A 13,202-nucleotide genomic window follows, 5' to 3' on the forward strand; every position below is an offset into this window, starting at 1 on the left:
ATGTCATAACTTAATTCCTTGGTAATACTTAGACGAACTCCCCACAACACAGAAATAGATCCCTGACAGAGGCCACAGTGATATTGGCAAAGGTTATTGGGCTAGCATGTTAGCAAAAGATTGCTCATTAACACATGACGCAGATACAGATTCACTCCAGTGAAGTCTTGTTTCTGGCACCTTGACATAAAAATCTAAACCTGGCTCTTCAGATAGTGTACATTCAGCTTAGCAGTTACAGCAGTGCGACTGACATCAGGAAGTGACATAAAACAAAGTCAAGCTTAGTAGAAACAGCTGTATTAATCGTGAGCTTTAGAAAAGTTTTTTATTGTTGATGTACAATACATACCAACACCATCATGGAGAAAAACATAATAACATAACTCGCCATCAAACACATTACTGCTGTTCTTTCTCTTCTTCGAGCTGGTCTGATAGAGTCTGTCCATTTCTTCTGTTCAGACCGAACTGCTGCCAGGTGAACTGGTCCCAGAAATGTATCCCACACTGAGAATGTGGTTTCTTATTTTTATTTGTCTCAATCCAGACAGAAATGCTGCCCTAACACATCTCCCCCTCCTTGCAGCAACTGTGTCGCCGTTTCAAACTCCAGTGGGATGCTTTTCATCTGCGACTGCTTCAGGTCTCTCTCCATCAGCTGGGGAGACGAGCATGAGACACGCGAGTATTAGCATCATTCCATTTAGTTCAAACAGACTAACAGACAATATTATGTCATCAAAATTATTAAACACTTTAGAGACAGATTTAAAAATCAGTAAAGATTGAAGGTGTCACATCACCTCATATGTAGTTATCTCCAGCACCTCGCTGATGTCATCCTCTTGTTCCGGCAGGGGATTGTTGATCATCATCGCAGCTTTGGCCACATCTGGATGGTGATGTTTCTGCAGCGTCTGCAGATAGGAAGAGAAAAAAAGTAAACCTTACAGCTCCATACAGTGTATGATATTCCTTCAACTCATTTTCTAATCAACGTGACAGAAACCTTGGCTAACGTTAGTCACAGTTGTAGTCGGTGCCATGGATGATTCATTTGAGAACCCAAAACGATCACATGCTGTACACACCTTAATCTCCCACAAGCTGCTTTCTAAGGCACAGCACTCAACAGGATCCTCTTCATCCATTAGATACGGGTCTTCTAAAGGTTCTGTGGTTATGAATAGACACAGACATCTACATATAGTGTATCCAAATATCGCTAACATATTAAATGTTACAGGGATTTGGACAGGGAATCTAAAAACCCCTGACATTTTTAGAGTGTCCAACACTCACCATCCTCTGTGCTGGGCTTGTGTATGAGGATTCTGCAGGCTGGGTGGCGACGGATCAGGTTGTAGATAAAAGGCAGCACGATGAGGAGGGCTGTGGATGGCGCTGTGAGGGCCAGGCGAGCCAGGCGTTTGGCAAACGCAGCCACTAAGTACACTGGCAGGTGACTGGAGGAAAGCACAAACACATACAGTATTTATGTCACAACTATACTGTATGCTTTTGATTTATAATGGCCATTATCTTGAATAGTCAGAAGAAATTATTATTATTATTACTGAAAACAGTTAAAATATCCCAGATAGTCTCCCCAGTTGGGCTCATCAGTGGCTAGCAAACAGAAGGTCATCATCTCTTAGTGGAGCACAAATAATCTTACCTGGAGCTGAGGAAGATGTTAGCTAGGTGGAAAAAGCGTGCTCTGTATTTCACGTGGAAAACAGAAGGCTCGAGCAGATTATACAGCTTCTTGTAGAAATCAGGGTAATCTCTACAAAAACACACACAACAAACAGGTCACACTTTAGATCATTTAAAAACATTTTTCAGTATGTTGTTCTTTATAGATTTAGAAATATGCTTTTTCAAATGATTTTTTCATATACTCACAGGTTGTGTTGATGTATGAGAACAAAAAGGCCATTGAGGGCAAGCAGGCTGATAGCGCCACCTGTTCAACAAACACATGATAAAATGCTGCAACAACCTACAGAAATAACACATCCGAGAGATGCTCAACTATGGTTATTTTAAACACACAGTATGTAAATTCTGTTGCTGGGGGCACACAATCAAAACAAAACAAAGAAGGCCTGCTCTGCAACCTCATTCCTAGTTCTTTGACTCTCTCAAGTTTTGGCGGCAGGCAACCAAATAAAGGCACCGTTACCTTTACTAAAACATTTTTTCTGGATTTGTGAACAACTCAACAACATATATAACAGATGGTCTAATCAGTATCAGAATTCCTTTATCAGTACCTCAAACAGGGAAATCTGTACATCACAGCAGCTAAAGGACAGTTCAATATTCAATAAACAATAATAATAGAGAAATAAGAATAATAAGAAATAGAAAAGGACTCGTATATACATAATGTGTACACATTTTAATGTGGAAATGTTATATATCATATCTTAAAAGTAGTCACTGAGCAGGGTTGCATCTTACCAACTTCATAAGCAGCAGTCAAGAAGTCAATCATCAGTGTGGGTTTACTCATGTGGGGCAAGATGGAGTCATGGAGGATCACCAGGACCTTTTTATACATGTTACTTGGCAGCTACAACAAAGAGGTGAGGAATTAATCAGACACAGTGCACATTGTCAGATGTCTGCATTTTGATTGTAAAACATTGTTCTAGCATAAAGAAAACTACTGAAGCAATCAAGATTTGTCCAATACCTTATACTTGAGAAAGCCCAGCCACATCCTCTCAAAGACACGCTTGTGTTCCTGTAATGAGGCAACATGTTTAAAACTGTACCCGAGTAACATTTCAGTTGCAAGCACAAACGTGAACACTTGATGACAAATATTTTTACTTACAATCAGTTTAGCAGCTTTCCAGTCCTCATGCTTGGCTGAAAAAAAAATAACATCACATTTATTTACAAAAAAGAAAACCCACACAGTGACAGTTCAGCACAGTAAAAATAACCTTAAACAGCTCATCCCACCTTCCTGTTTGACCATGAAGTTAGTGAGCTCTGACTCCTTGCTTGGCACACTGATGTTGGACATGAGGGTGAACACATTGCCCTGATAAATGGGCACCACAGCCTGAAAGGACCAAGACAAGGTAACACTATTCAGTAAACCAAGTACTGTTCACAAACTGCATGTTTTACAAAAAAAAAAACATTATGGCAGATGAGCTCAGCACTGAACAGATTTCTCCTACCCCTTTGTTTTTGTCCATGACTTTGCCCACATTCTCCCGGACGGAGCTCATGACATAATAGCGTACATCCTCCATCTCAAGGAACTCCTGGAATCTGGAGATCAGCAGTGAGTTGTCTGTAGTTTTGGACAGCAGTCGCTCCACCAACGCCTGAGAATCAAATAACAGAAACATCAGAAGGCACCTGTTCCACCAATGACAAATAGGTTGATGCTATATATATGCTATAACGTATTATATTAATGCTTTTCACATTGTTATTCCAAATAATGACAGGCAGGTTGTGTGACACAAATCCTACCAGGATGAGTTCTCTTGGAAAGTTGTAGTGTTCACTCCAGTCCAAGTCCTCGAGGGGATGCTGTCCTTCAACTGCAGCGAACTTCATCAGGCAGCAGAGGGCACTCTCCTGCACCCAAACAGATATATACAGTTATAAAACACTGAAATATAACAGATGACAGGATTCCATTTATCAGGGCACTAGGGATATGATAATGCTAAATTAAATTTTTTTAATGCAACATCATACAGATAACAACTAAATGTTGATTACCCGGGTACCGGTTCATTAATCGGGGCAAATGATAACAGAGTGTTATTATCAAAGAGGATATTAACGTCAGGATATTGGTGGTAATAACAGTCCTGCATGACGTGATTTCCTTGTGCACAAAAAAGGAAAAGCAAAGAGCTCGACACACTGTTACATATGTTCTGTACTTGCCCCGAGCTGTACAGATGATGCTCTTCTAAATGGCCACAGTATAAATGACAGCCATCTCCTCTCTGCTGTACGGAAAGCTTATACTATCCAAGAGGAAGGACTCTGTCCCACCAACTTACGGCACATTGATAACAGAAGTTATGTGTTATGTCCGCCTAAATAGAAATCTGATGTACCACTACAGGATAAGGAATATTCTATGCCACTTGGCAACCATTTATATCCTTGAGTATGGCAGATACTAGCATAACTGTGTGACCTATATCAGTGTATTTGCCCTTTTTTTTAAATCTAATATTTTCCCACGTTTTTGCTCTAACCTGTTATTTTTTATATTTAATCGTGGGCATGTCTAACTGAGAACATATATACGTGACTGTGCTTATACTGCATTTGTTTTTTGAGCTTCTGGCTACAAAATTATTAATGATCTAGGGGCACCTGAGTAGAACTTGGTTTAAATGTTGTATTTTTAAGACGTATTGTTTGGTTTTTTGTGTGATGTATTTGGAAAATAAGAAAGATCTTGAAAAAAAGGGTAAAACCAACCTATAACACACACTTAAACTGCCACTGTGGTAATATTAATTTATGGTGCTGTGATCTCCCCTGTTACTTTGCCTTACTGCCTTAATAGCAGCATGGTGTGTGTGTGTGTGTGTGTGTGTGTGTGTGTGTGTGTGTGTGTGTGTGTGTGAGCACCATTTCCATTCAGTCAACTCACCTTGACTCCGTGAAGTTCATGGCTGAGGTGCTCGAGCAGCATCTCCACACAGCTGTTGTAGCGGTGTCGCATGAATATGCGGTACTTGTCTTCAGCACTGAGCCCTCCTGAGCAGGAAAACATCCAGACAGACAAACACAATCATATTTAAAGATGTGTTTGGGGGTTTTTTTTTCAACCCTGGTCGGGACTTTCTAGCCATACTGTTGTCTGATGTACAGCCAAGTTTATCCCAGAGGAGTGGAAACATCTGAATTGTATTCATGTCCAGCAGTGCTTGTGTCAAACTTGCTAACATCTCCATCATAACCAGGACCATAAGCCTGTACTCACTGCTGAGCGCCTCCTCCTCTCCGGGCAGTTTTCCCTTAAACAGCTCCTTCCGCTCCAACAAGGTGCAGAACAATTTGCTGCACGCACTGACAGCACTGATAATATCCTTCTCCTTCTCTGACTGAACGCCGACATGGAGGATACAAACACATTCAGAGAATTGTTTCAGTAACCCAATAAATGACAACCTGCGAGCTAGCCAGCATGTATCGAGCCGAGGTGCTCAGACGAATGAAAGTGTAGTTAGTTGGGTTTACTTACCTCGAGGACCTCGAGGATGTCGAAAACATCGTTGGCATGTTTTTTGCTCTCGAGGACACTGTCGACTTTACTGTTAATGTCAAATTTAGCTTTCTTTACACTTTGTTGGTTTGTTTTCGCCGAACTCACGTTGCGTTTTTTGGTCGGCGCCATGATTACTGAGCGATGCTACGTTCACGATACATTCGAAAAATCTGAAAAAATATCATGCGAACATATTGAAAGGCACACATCCGACAAACATTTAACCTCATTACTAGAGAAGATTGTATGAAAATTCAAATTGCAGAGGAAAGGTGTACAAGATATGCCTATAGATGGTTGGGTTTTGTCGGGTTTTGTTTTTTTTTTTGTCTTTCACTGCCCTACTAGTACGGCAATCATTGTTCTGTGCTGAGTTTTATTTTTACTTTACAGCAATTCTAAAGGTCCTTGAATGCACCATTAGTCCAAACACCTCCACTGTTGTTTCGCCCCCTAGTGACTGGAGGGTGAAGTTTTGCCTCATGAGATCATTTTATCAAAAATGAAATTGAGTACCTCAGCTGACTTTTGTGAACATACTCGAGGTTAAACATTAATTCAAATTAATAACTAACTAACCCATATCTTTACTACTGTAGCTCAATTATAAAGGCTATAGTAACACATGCAAGGTAAAAGGTACACTTCTTTCTTTCTTATTTGCATTTCTACATTTACCATTTAAGTTGCTTCAAAATTTTGACCCAAGGTTTGGTCACAGTTCTCTTTCATGTACATCTCGAACAAAAATAAGTAAGACTGGTGTACTTAATAAATAATGATCATTGATATTAATGTAACTAAAATGTAGCTATCCAATTAATTTGGCAAACTCGACTGCTTATCCTTCATGTTTTCCCTGATAACAGACACAAAAGTCAACTTGTTACAGTTCACTATAAAACCAGTTATGCTTAATATATACATGATCAGCATCTGTGAACTCACTGGAGTGTTTTGATTCAAAATTCTAGACCCAGGTGGCCTCATATAAGCTTCAGCTGAACTTCAAAATACCCTGTTGTCTTGACATTGCGCTAAAGACGAACTGTGGACAGCAGGAGAACCAGTAACTCTTTCCATGTATGTATGCATATGTTAATAATTAAGATTTTAGGATTAAAGATAGTCATGAAAAAAACAGATCCATCCTTAAGGGTCATTGTCCAAGACAAGAATACCAGCACTAATGAGCCTGAGACACAGGTTGGTAGAGGGCGTCGACATTTCTTGCAGGGTTAAATTATCATTAGGACACAATCAGGGTAAAGTAAAGAACAGAGGCTTTTATTATTTCTCTTGTTTGTTTAATAAGATTTGTATAAGAGAAGCAGAATTTAATACTATTTAAAAAGAGATCAAGTCTTGTAAAATGAACTAAGAAGAATGCTTTTTCCCAAAAATGAGGGAGAATGTTTTGGTGAGAAAATGTCTTCTTTCTGCAGACAGGGTGACCTAATCGGAGACATTTCCTTCGTCTGCATTGTCCTGTAGAAAAAGAGAGCAAAAGTGATTTAGAATATGCCACAAACATGCAACATGCTAAATAAATGCTGTATATGCCAGTCTATGATTACTTCCAGATACCCGTTTCTGATTCTTGTTGTCTCGTGTGTAAACAGCCGTGGCTTCAAAGTGATGGCTAGGAAGCGTGGCCATCCAGCTGACCATGGAGCCCTCCTCACGCTCTGTCTCAACAATGGTGGGGTAGATGTGGGCCTCCTTGAAGGCCTGGATCGCCTCCTCTTCACTCTCCCATTCCAGCCGTTCGTGCAGCCCGTCACCTCCGAAGCGTTTGTTGTACCGGTCGAAGTGAACCCTTTCCAAGACCAGGCCCAGTCCTGGAGCTTTGGGTACGTCCACCTTCTCCTGTCCCCAGCTCCGCCCGATCACGTCCTCCTTTGCGTAGCCCTTCATCACGGCGATCACCAGGCCAATCATCTTGCGGATCTGGTGCATCATGAAGCTCTGGCCTTGCACCGTTATCACAGCAAACTCAATGTTGCTGCAGATGAAAGGCTCCCCGCAGGACATTTCCATAATGTAGCGGCGGGCGCTGGGGTCGCTCGGAGCCTTCTGAGAAGTGAAGTTGTGGAAGTTGTGGGTGCCTTTGTAGAGCGAAAACAGATGGTTCAGCTGCTTAAGTGTGTCTGGCTCAAGGCGAAAGGCTGCTATGTTCCCAGGATCAGTGTCTTTAGGGGCAAAGGCCATTGTTGGAAGCATGTAGGAGTATGTACGACCGTCACAGTTGTTTTTGGAATTGAAACTCTGGGTGACCCGTTTAAGACCTGTCAGAACAAAAAATAAAAAAATTAATGTCTGAACATTGGTCATGTTTACATGCATACCAATTTTCCACTATTATTCTGAATATGACCATATTCAGAAATTGATACAGGTCATGTGATTGGCATATTCTGTTTGGATGTTCCTCATTGGGCCCCCTCAGAATAGAGCATTTTAGATAAATATATATGGGACGTGCCATTATTATCATTATTATTGTTGTTGAAAGGACGATTCTCTGGACATGTAATAGAGGATCCCTTGCAGAGTGCAATTTTGCAAAATGGGCAGTAAAGTCAATCGTTTCATATTAATCAACAATGAAAAAATCATCAGCTGCAGCCTTACAACAAACACCAAATGATATCAGCAACCAGTGTCTCACCGAGCACCCTGATCTGTGGTGGCAGGTGCTCATTGATTTTCTCCATGATGTCTTCAATCATCCACACCTTTAGAGACACCACCTGGCCAGCTGCAGACACACCCTAAAGGAATTCCAACAGACAAACACTGATACAGTTTGTTTGACGCATTCAGTCACCACAACCCTTTACATTTCAGTTGTTACATTAACAGCTCAGCAGCGCAACACAGAGGACACTTGGCTGTTCTTCAAAACTGCGGCGTTGGCCCAGTGCTGTGAAATGAATTCCACGTCGTGCCGGCTGCGCAAACTCGTACCTTATCTGTTCTGGCACATCTTTGGAAAGACGCCTTCTTCATGTCCTTGCCGTGGTTTTCCGGAATGCAACCAGATTTAATAAGTGCAGCGACCAGATCATCTTCAATGGTCCTAAACTGAGAAGCGCTAGGATTTCTCTGAAATACAGAAAGCATTTAAATGTAGAAAAACACTTTAAAAATATAATTTTAAAAAATGAAATACAGTGCTCAGACCTGAGCGAGGAAGCCAGCAACAGTAAGTACCTGCATGCCATAGTATCCCTTTCCAGAGTACGCCATGAGGAGGACCACTTTCTTTTTGGGATATTTCTTTTCATCTTCAGCGTGTTCCCCCTCTGCTTTTATCCTTTTGGCAGCCTGAACCTTCTCAGCAGAGTCTTCATTTTCCTCATTGGCTCTTTTCAGCTGCTTGGCTGTCTGCCCATCATCTCCGGCTGCTTCAGTCATCCTGCACAGGAACCTTGAAAAGCCACCTGTGAAGAAAACACACAAAGTGCCCCGTGATAATGACGCCAGAATTCACCACTACCTGTGTTACATGAACATTCAGTAATACAGCCTGTTCTTTGCACTTTGCATGTAAATGTGAAACACCACCAAATCACCCTTTACACAAAACAAGACACAAAAAGCACAAATGTATTTAGAAATCCTGACACATTAGCGCTGGAGCAGACCCGCTCACAGCCCGCAGAATGAGTTCATTCACACGGGCGGGTTGTCGTGGTTAGGTTGGCTTACCGTTTCTCTCTAACGCCAGTATCTGGTTGATTAAGGCACTCAGCAGTGGTCGGGTTTTAATCATGTCTCGCTATGCCGTCATGACAACTTCATGCAGCTCAAGGATGCATCCCGGCGTATCATCTGATCCGTCACGGAGGCTAACGCGGAGCACAGCCCGGTGTTCACACAAAACGAACTTTATCCCTCCGCTGACGAGACATGCAACCCTCTGAAAAAACGGAAGTCGGTCGTTTAACTCAAATTTTACTGACTATGCTCTTATATGTTAATGAATGTAGTGCAGAAAGGTAGCTGTAACCTAGCTAACAGCCCTCTGTCGGATGCGGCAACATACACACATGGCCGACGTCAACTTTGACCTGATGCAGATATCGCGAGAGTCGTCCTGTTCTCGCTTCTGCTTACGTGACGTATTCAGAAGCGTACGTCACGACAGTATTGTGAAATCACTTTGTCAAAAGAAAAGGACGTTTCTTAAAGACATTTGGCGGCTCGATCAGCAAGAATAAAGAGACATTGTATTTTATGTGATAAGAAAAATATAGATTTGTATTATCTAGACTTAATTTTGAACCACTTTGCTTTACACGGAAAATGCTTTATTGACAAGTGTGTACAATGTACAATAATAATGATAATGAGTTTTTAAAGGGAAAAATGAAGAAATGTCCCTGTGGACAAAATGCAAAAATGTAATGCCTGTTCTTGAATGCAGTCCCTGTCCTTGAATTATCCCTGTTTATATTATTTGAATCCTTAAAATATACAAAGGAAGTTGTTCATCCACACATAAAGAAATTTGACCTTTAATTCAATTCAGTCTTTTATGAAGTCTCTTAATATAAGTATGTATTTAAGGGTTGTGTTCCAAGGCATTTGCATGATCTCATCATATACCCAACACTCATAAAAAAAATCTTGGTATTGAAATAATTTTAACAAACTGATAATGGCTTCATGTGTTTACATTTAGCAGACAGGTTCCATCAATGTCAAAAGACAAATATACATTTTGAAACAAATTTTAGAACAAATCCATATGTAATCATGTGTGTTTCCACTAGAGTGCAGCAAAATCACACAAATAGGCAGAGAAGAGTCCTCCAGTTGCTGCGTGTTTTTAAATGCCAATGGCGAAAAGTTGTATTTTTAGATTCTGCTTGGCAAAGATATTGACCTCTGATATTGTTGTGCTTAGGAAAAAATGTAGATAGAGTGAGATTTTTCATCTGGTGGGCTTTAATGACTATTCATGAATAGCCAGGGGAAAACATCAACTGGACTTTTGGTGCTCTTTAAGATATTCTCACAGGTTAGAGTATAGTTTATCATATGATCACATCATACTCGGTACTATTGTTGCATAGCCTGGCTGCTTGTGTCTAGAGCTTTACTAAGACTTCCACTCACCACTGCTCAAATCAACATATTCCAGATTTTAGCTGAACCCCTCATACAAATTAAGCAAGCAGACATGATTATAAATGTTTGGGTGTTTTTGCTCTTCCACAGCAGAAGCTTTCCTCATCATTTGCCATCCATATAAAGAAGTTTTACTTTATCCATCTACAGTAGCAAGTAATCATAATTAGCTGTGACTCATGTAAGTGTAATGCATGTATGTAAACCCTTGAGTCAAAGCGTAGTGGCGATGAGGTTCAGAACTTACAGATCGGAGAAGTGTTTATGTCTTTCCCAAGGACACCGCCACAACAAGGGATACTGGTTGTCGAGAGGCCAAACCTTTAAACTTTTCATCCAGGGATGGCCTCAGAATGCACACTTGCACTTTTTCATAGCACCTTATAAGGTGATCAAGTAGTTTACTGCTGAAAACCCAATGCCAAACATAGACATGCAATGGGGAAATGGGCCTCTGCTGCTGCAACCCCATATCACTCAAGACATGTGCCTATTTTTCCAACAAAATATACAGGTTTTACCGGACATTGGTGATTGTAATTGTGAAACCATGATTCCTCATGACTGACTCTTATATACTCCTGCTGGAAGAAACAGCTGAGTGGGAGTATTTTTAGATAAATTAGCATGTCATTGCTCTAACCTCCTCCTTGACAGTAGCAAACCTCAGCTTGAGTGCGTGTTAAATCACAAAGTTAAAAAGCTATGAAACCACTGAGCAGAAACACAGCCTTTTTCAGTTCACAATTGGTGACTGCAGATTTTCACACTCGGATGACCCACAGTAACCCCCAAGTATAAGGTTTAAATGACAAGAGTCTTTTAAAGGAGATGTGTTATGCTCATTTTCAGGGTAATAATTTTATTTTTTGCTTTCTAAGACAATTGTTTACACGCTTTGATGCTCAAAAAACATCAGTTTTCTCATACTGTCCAGTGCTGCAGCTCTGTATTCCCCCTCTGTCTGAAACCCTCTGTTTTAGCTCCTGTCTCTTTAAGGTCCCCCCCCTTCTGAATACCAAGTCTGCTCTGATTGGTCAGCTCACACATGCCTGACCCAAGGCTGTTGACAACAACAGAGCCAAACTATCCACTAGGCATAATTCTTTTGACGTGGTGATGCAGTCTGATGTCACAAACTCAGGGAAGTAAAGGTAGGATATCAGACGAGGCGTTTTAGGAGCAGTGTTCTCTGTAGGAGAAAGGAGCCTCTTTTGGTGTGGATCTTTTTAACATGTTAGCTCTTTCATGTGAATGAGAACACATAAAACACTGTAGAGGCAGAGACAAAAAACAACAAAGCATGACAAGTCTCATTTAACCTCGGAAACCGTATGTGACATGTTAATTGCATCTGTTGCAAACTCGCAGAAAAAGCTCATACATCCCGTTGGAGTCAGACACACTGACATTCTGAAGTCTGATGGAAGGAATTGAGCACCATCAATCTGACTGAAAAGACGGATTGTCCCAATCTTCCAGGAGAGTGAATTGACCACATATTGAGGCAATGCTACTGATACAAGCTTTTATCAAAGCTCACACTCACCTGTACTCCTACATAGCGTGAGCTGGTCACAGTTTTTTCATACTAGAAAACAGCCACCGCAGACCATGATGAGACTGGACTGAAACTGGCCGCCTCTGCCACTGCTGCCCCCACATGTAACAAAAAAGAAGTGATTAAAAACCATCTGGGTTGTCAGAGAAGAAATCCACTGCTGTTAAAGCTGTTGCCCTGCCGACTGAGTTATATGAGTTGTCGCACAAAGCAGCAACTTAATTTTTTTCACATCAGCAGATAGTAGAACATGATGTCAATGCAGTTAAAAAGGTGGAAATATAACCATCAGCTCTTGTATTTAATTCCATTTACAGACCAGTCGCTCTTAGACGTCATGATTCCTTTTCACTGATGCAGCAATGTACCAGTCCTACAGAATAACAACTGAATTCTGGCTTGAAAGCGCCACATGATTTGTTAATCTGTTAAAGTTAAGTATGTTTTTGATGCTACCAGAACCTTGGGGATTGGGGACTGCCTCGTGACGACTTTGACTCATCTGCTGTTTGAGACACTCTGTTCAGTTTTCAGCATTGCGTGAAACCATAATGGACTACTGAGTGTCTGAAAGGATTATGTTTGTATATTTCAGGTTTGGAAATGATAACAACATAATACAATCTTACATGTCATGAGTTTCTGTTTTTCTAACTAAGAGGACCATTTTGTTTCACAAGTAGCAGGATGCAGAATTAGAACTGGCATTGCTGTCGTCATATACAACTAAGTCATCATCCTTTAATACATGACTGTTTGTTTGTAGTGTACTGGCAACTACATCAGGATGAAATATAATTAAACTGTATTCAATTAGGTAGAATATCCATGACAGTCTGGCTCTCACTCACTGCATTTTATCATTCTATCACTCTCCAGCTGCTCTGTGTCTGAGTGGTTGCAGATTAAGTTTTTGTATTCGACTTTATTCTTTATCAGGCAATCCCGACCGTCACGATAGCTGCACAGATTTAGACTTTCCTCGTCAATGAGCGGGAGTCTGATTGTGGCAGTGCACATTAATCACAGAGTCTGAAAATAACTCTCAGATAGGCAGCAGATACCGTCGGCTGTCAGAGACAGAAACCATCTCACGCGGGGGCTAGCTCGCCATTTGTAGGGATTTTGATTTTTAACTCAAAACGCAAAAAGGATTCTTTTTGTTACCTGGGGAGGAACATCTGCAAAAAATTCTACATGTGATATCACACGTCGAGCCACAAAAAG

The 13,202-nt window shown here is 40.9% G+C and overlaps 2 protein-coding genes across 2 annotated transcripts; both read right to left on the bottom strand.

Annotated features, from left to right (window-relative positions):
* Positions 1 to 298: 298 nt before the first annotated feature.
* Positions 299 to 5,440, bottom strand: noc4l (nucleolar complex associated 4 homolog). The gene is made up of 15 exons (XM_037117305.1): positions 5,252 to 5,440; positions 4,991 to 5,111; positions 4,658 to 4,764; positions 3,508 to 3,615; positions 3,207 to 3,356; positions 2,983 to 3,085; positions 2,852 to 2,886; positions 2,708 to 2,758; positions 2,473 to 2,584; positions 1,912 to 1,972; positions 1,682 to 1,792; positions 1,306 to 1,469; positions 1,095 to 1,177; positions 807 to 920; positions 299 to 661 (listed from the first exon to the last, which is right to left on the bottom strand). Exons 1-15 carry the CDS (start codon positions 5,402 to 5,404, stop codon positions 542 to 544), a joined length of 1,593 nt encoding a protein of 530 aa, XP_036973200.1. The 5' UTR covers positions 5,405 to 5,440; the 3' UTR covers positions 299 to 541.
* Positions 5,441 to 6,541: 1,101 nt separating this feature from the next.
* On the bottom strand, positions 6,542 to 9,360 carry pus1 (pseudouridine synthase 1). Its single transcript, XM_037118248.1, has 6 exons — positions 8,990 to 9,360; positions 8,492 to 8,721; positions 8,246 to 8,383; positions 7,947 to 8,049; positions 6,863 to 7,563; positions 6,542 to 6,763 (listed from the first exon to the last, which is right to left on the bottom strand). Exons 1-6 carry the CDS (start codon positions 9,051 to 9,053, stop codon positions 6,731 to 6,733), a joined length of 1,269 nt encoding a protein of 422 aa, XP_036974143.1. The 5' UTR covers positions 9,054 to 9,360; the 3' UTR covers positions 6,542 to 6,730.
* Positions 9,361 to 13,202: the final 3,842 nt, after the last annotated feature.

This window comes from Acanthopagrus latus, chromosome 12 (genome assembly GCF_904848185.1).
Source record: "Acanthopagrus latus isolate v.2019 chromosome 12, fAcaLat1.1, whole genome shotgun sequence".
In the NCBI taxonomy this organism is placed as follows: domain Eukaryota; kingdom Metazoa; phylum Chordata; class Actinopteri; order Spariformes; family Sparidae; genus Acanthopagrus; species Acanthopagrus latus.

Coding starts and splice junctions, on each gene's coding strand:
- noc4l (XM_037117305.1), bottom strand. CDS start 5,404: ATGGCGCCGACCAAAAAACGCAACGTGAGTTCGGCGAAAACAAACCAA. Junction 3,086..3,206: donor TCATGGACAAAAACAAAGGG/GTAGGAGAAATC, acceptor TGGTCCTTTCAG/GCTGTGGTGCCCATTTATCA. Junction 2,759..2,851: donor GGAAAGCTGCTAAACTGATT/GTAAGTAAAAAT, acceptor GCCTCATTACAG/GAACACAAGCGTGTCTTTGA.
- pus1 (XM_037118248.1), bottom strand. CDS start 9,053: ATGATTAAAACCCGACCACTGCTGAGTGCCTTAATCAACCAGATACTG. Junction 8,722..8,989: donor ACTGGCGTTAGAGAGAAACG/GTAAGCCAACCT, acceptor TTTTCTTCACAG/GTGGCTTTTCAAGGTTCCTG. Junction 7,564..7,946: donor ACCACAGATCAGGGTGCTCG/GTGAGACACTGG, acceptor TTGTTCTGACAG/GTCTTAAACGGGTCACCCAG.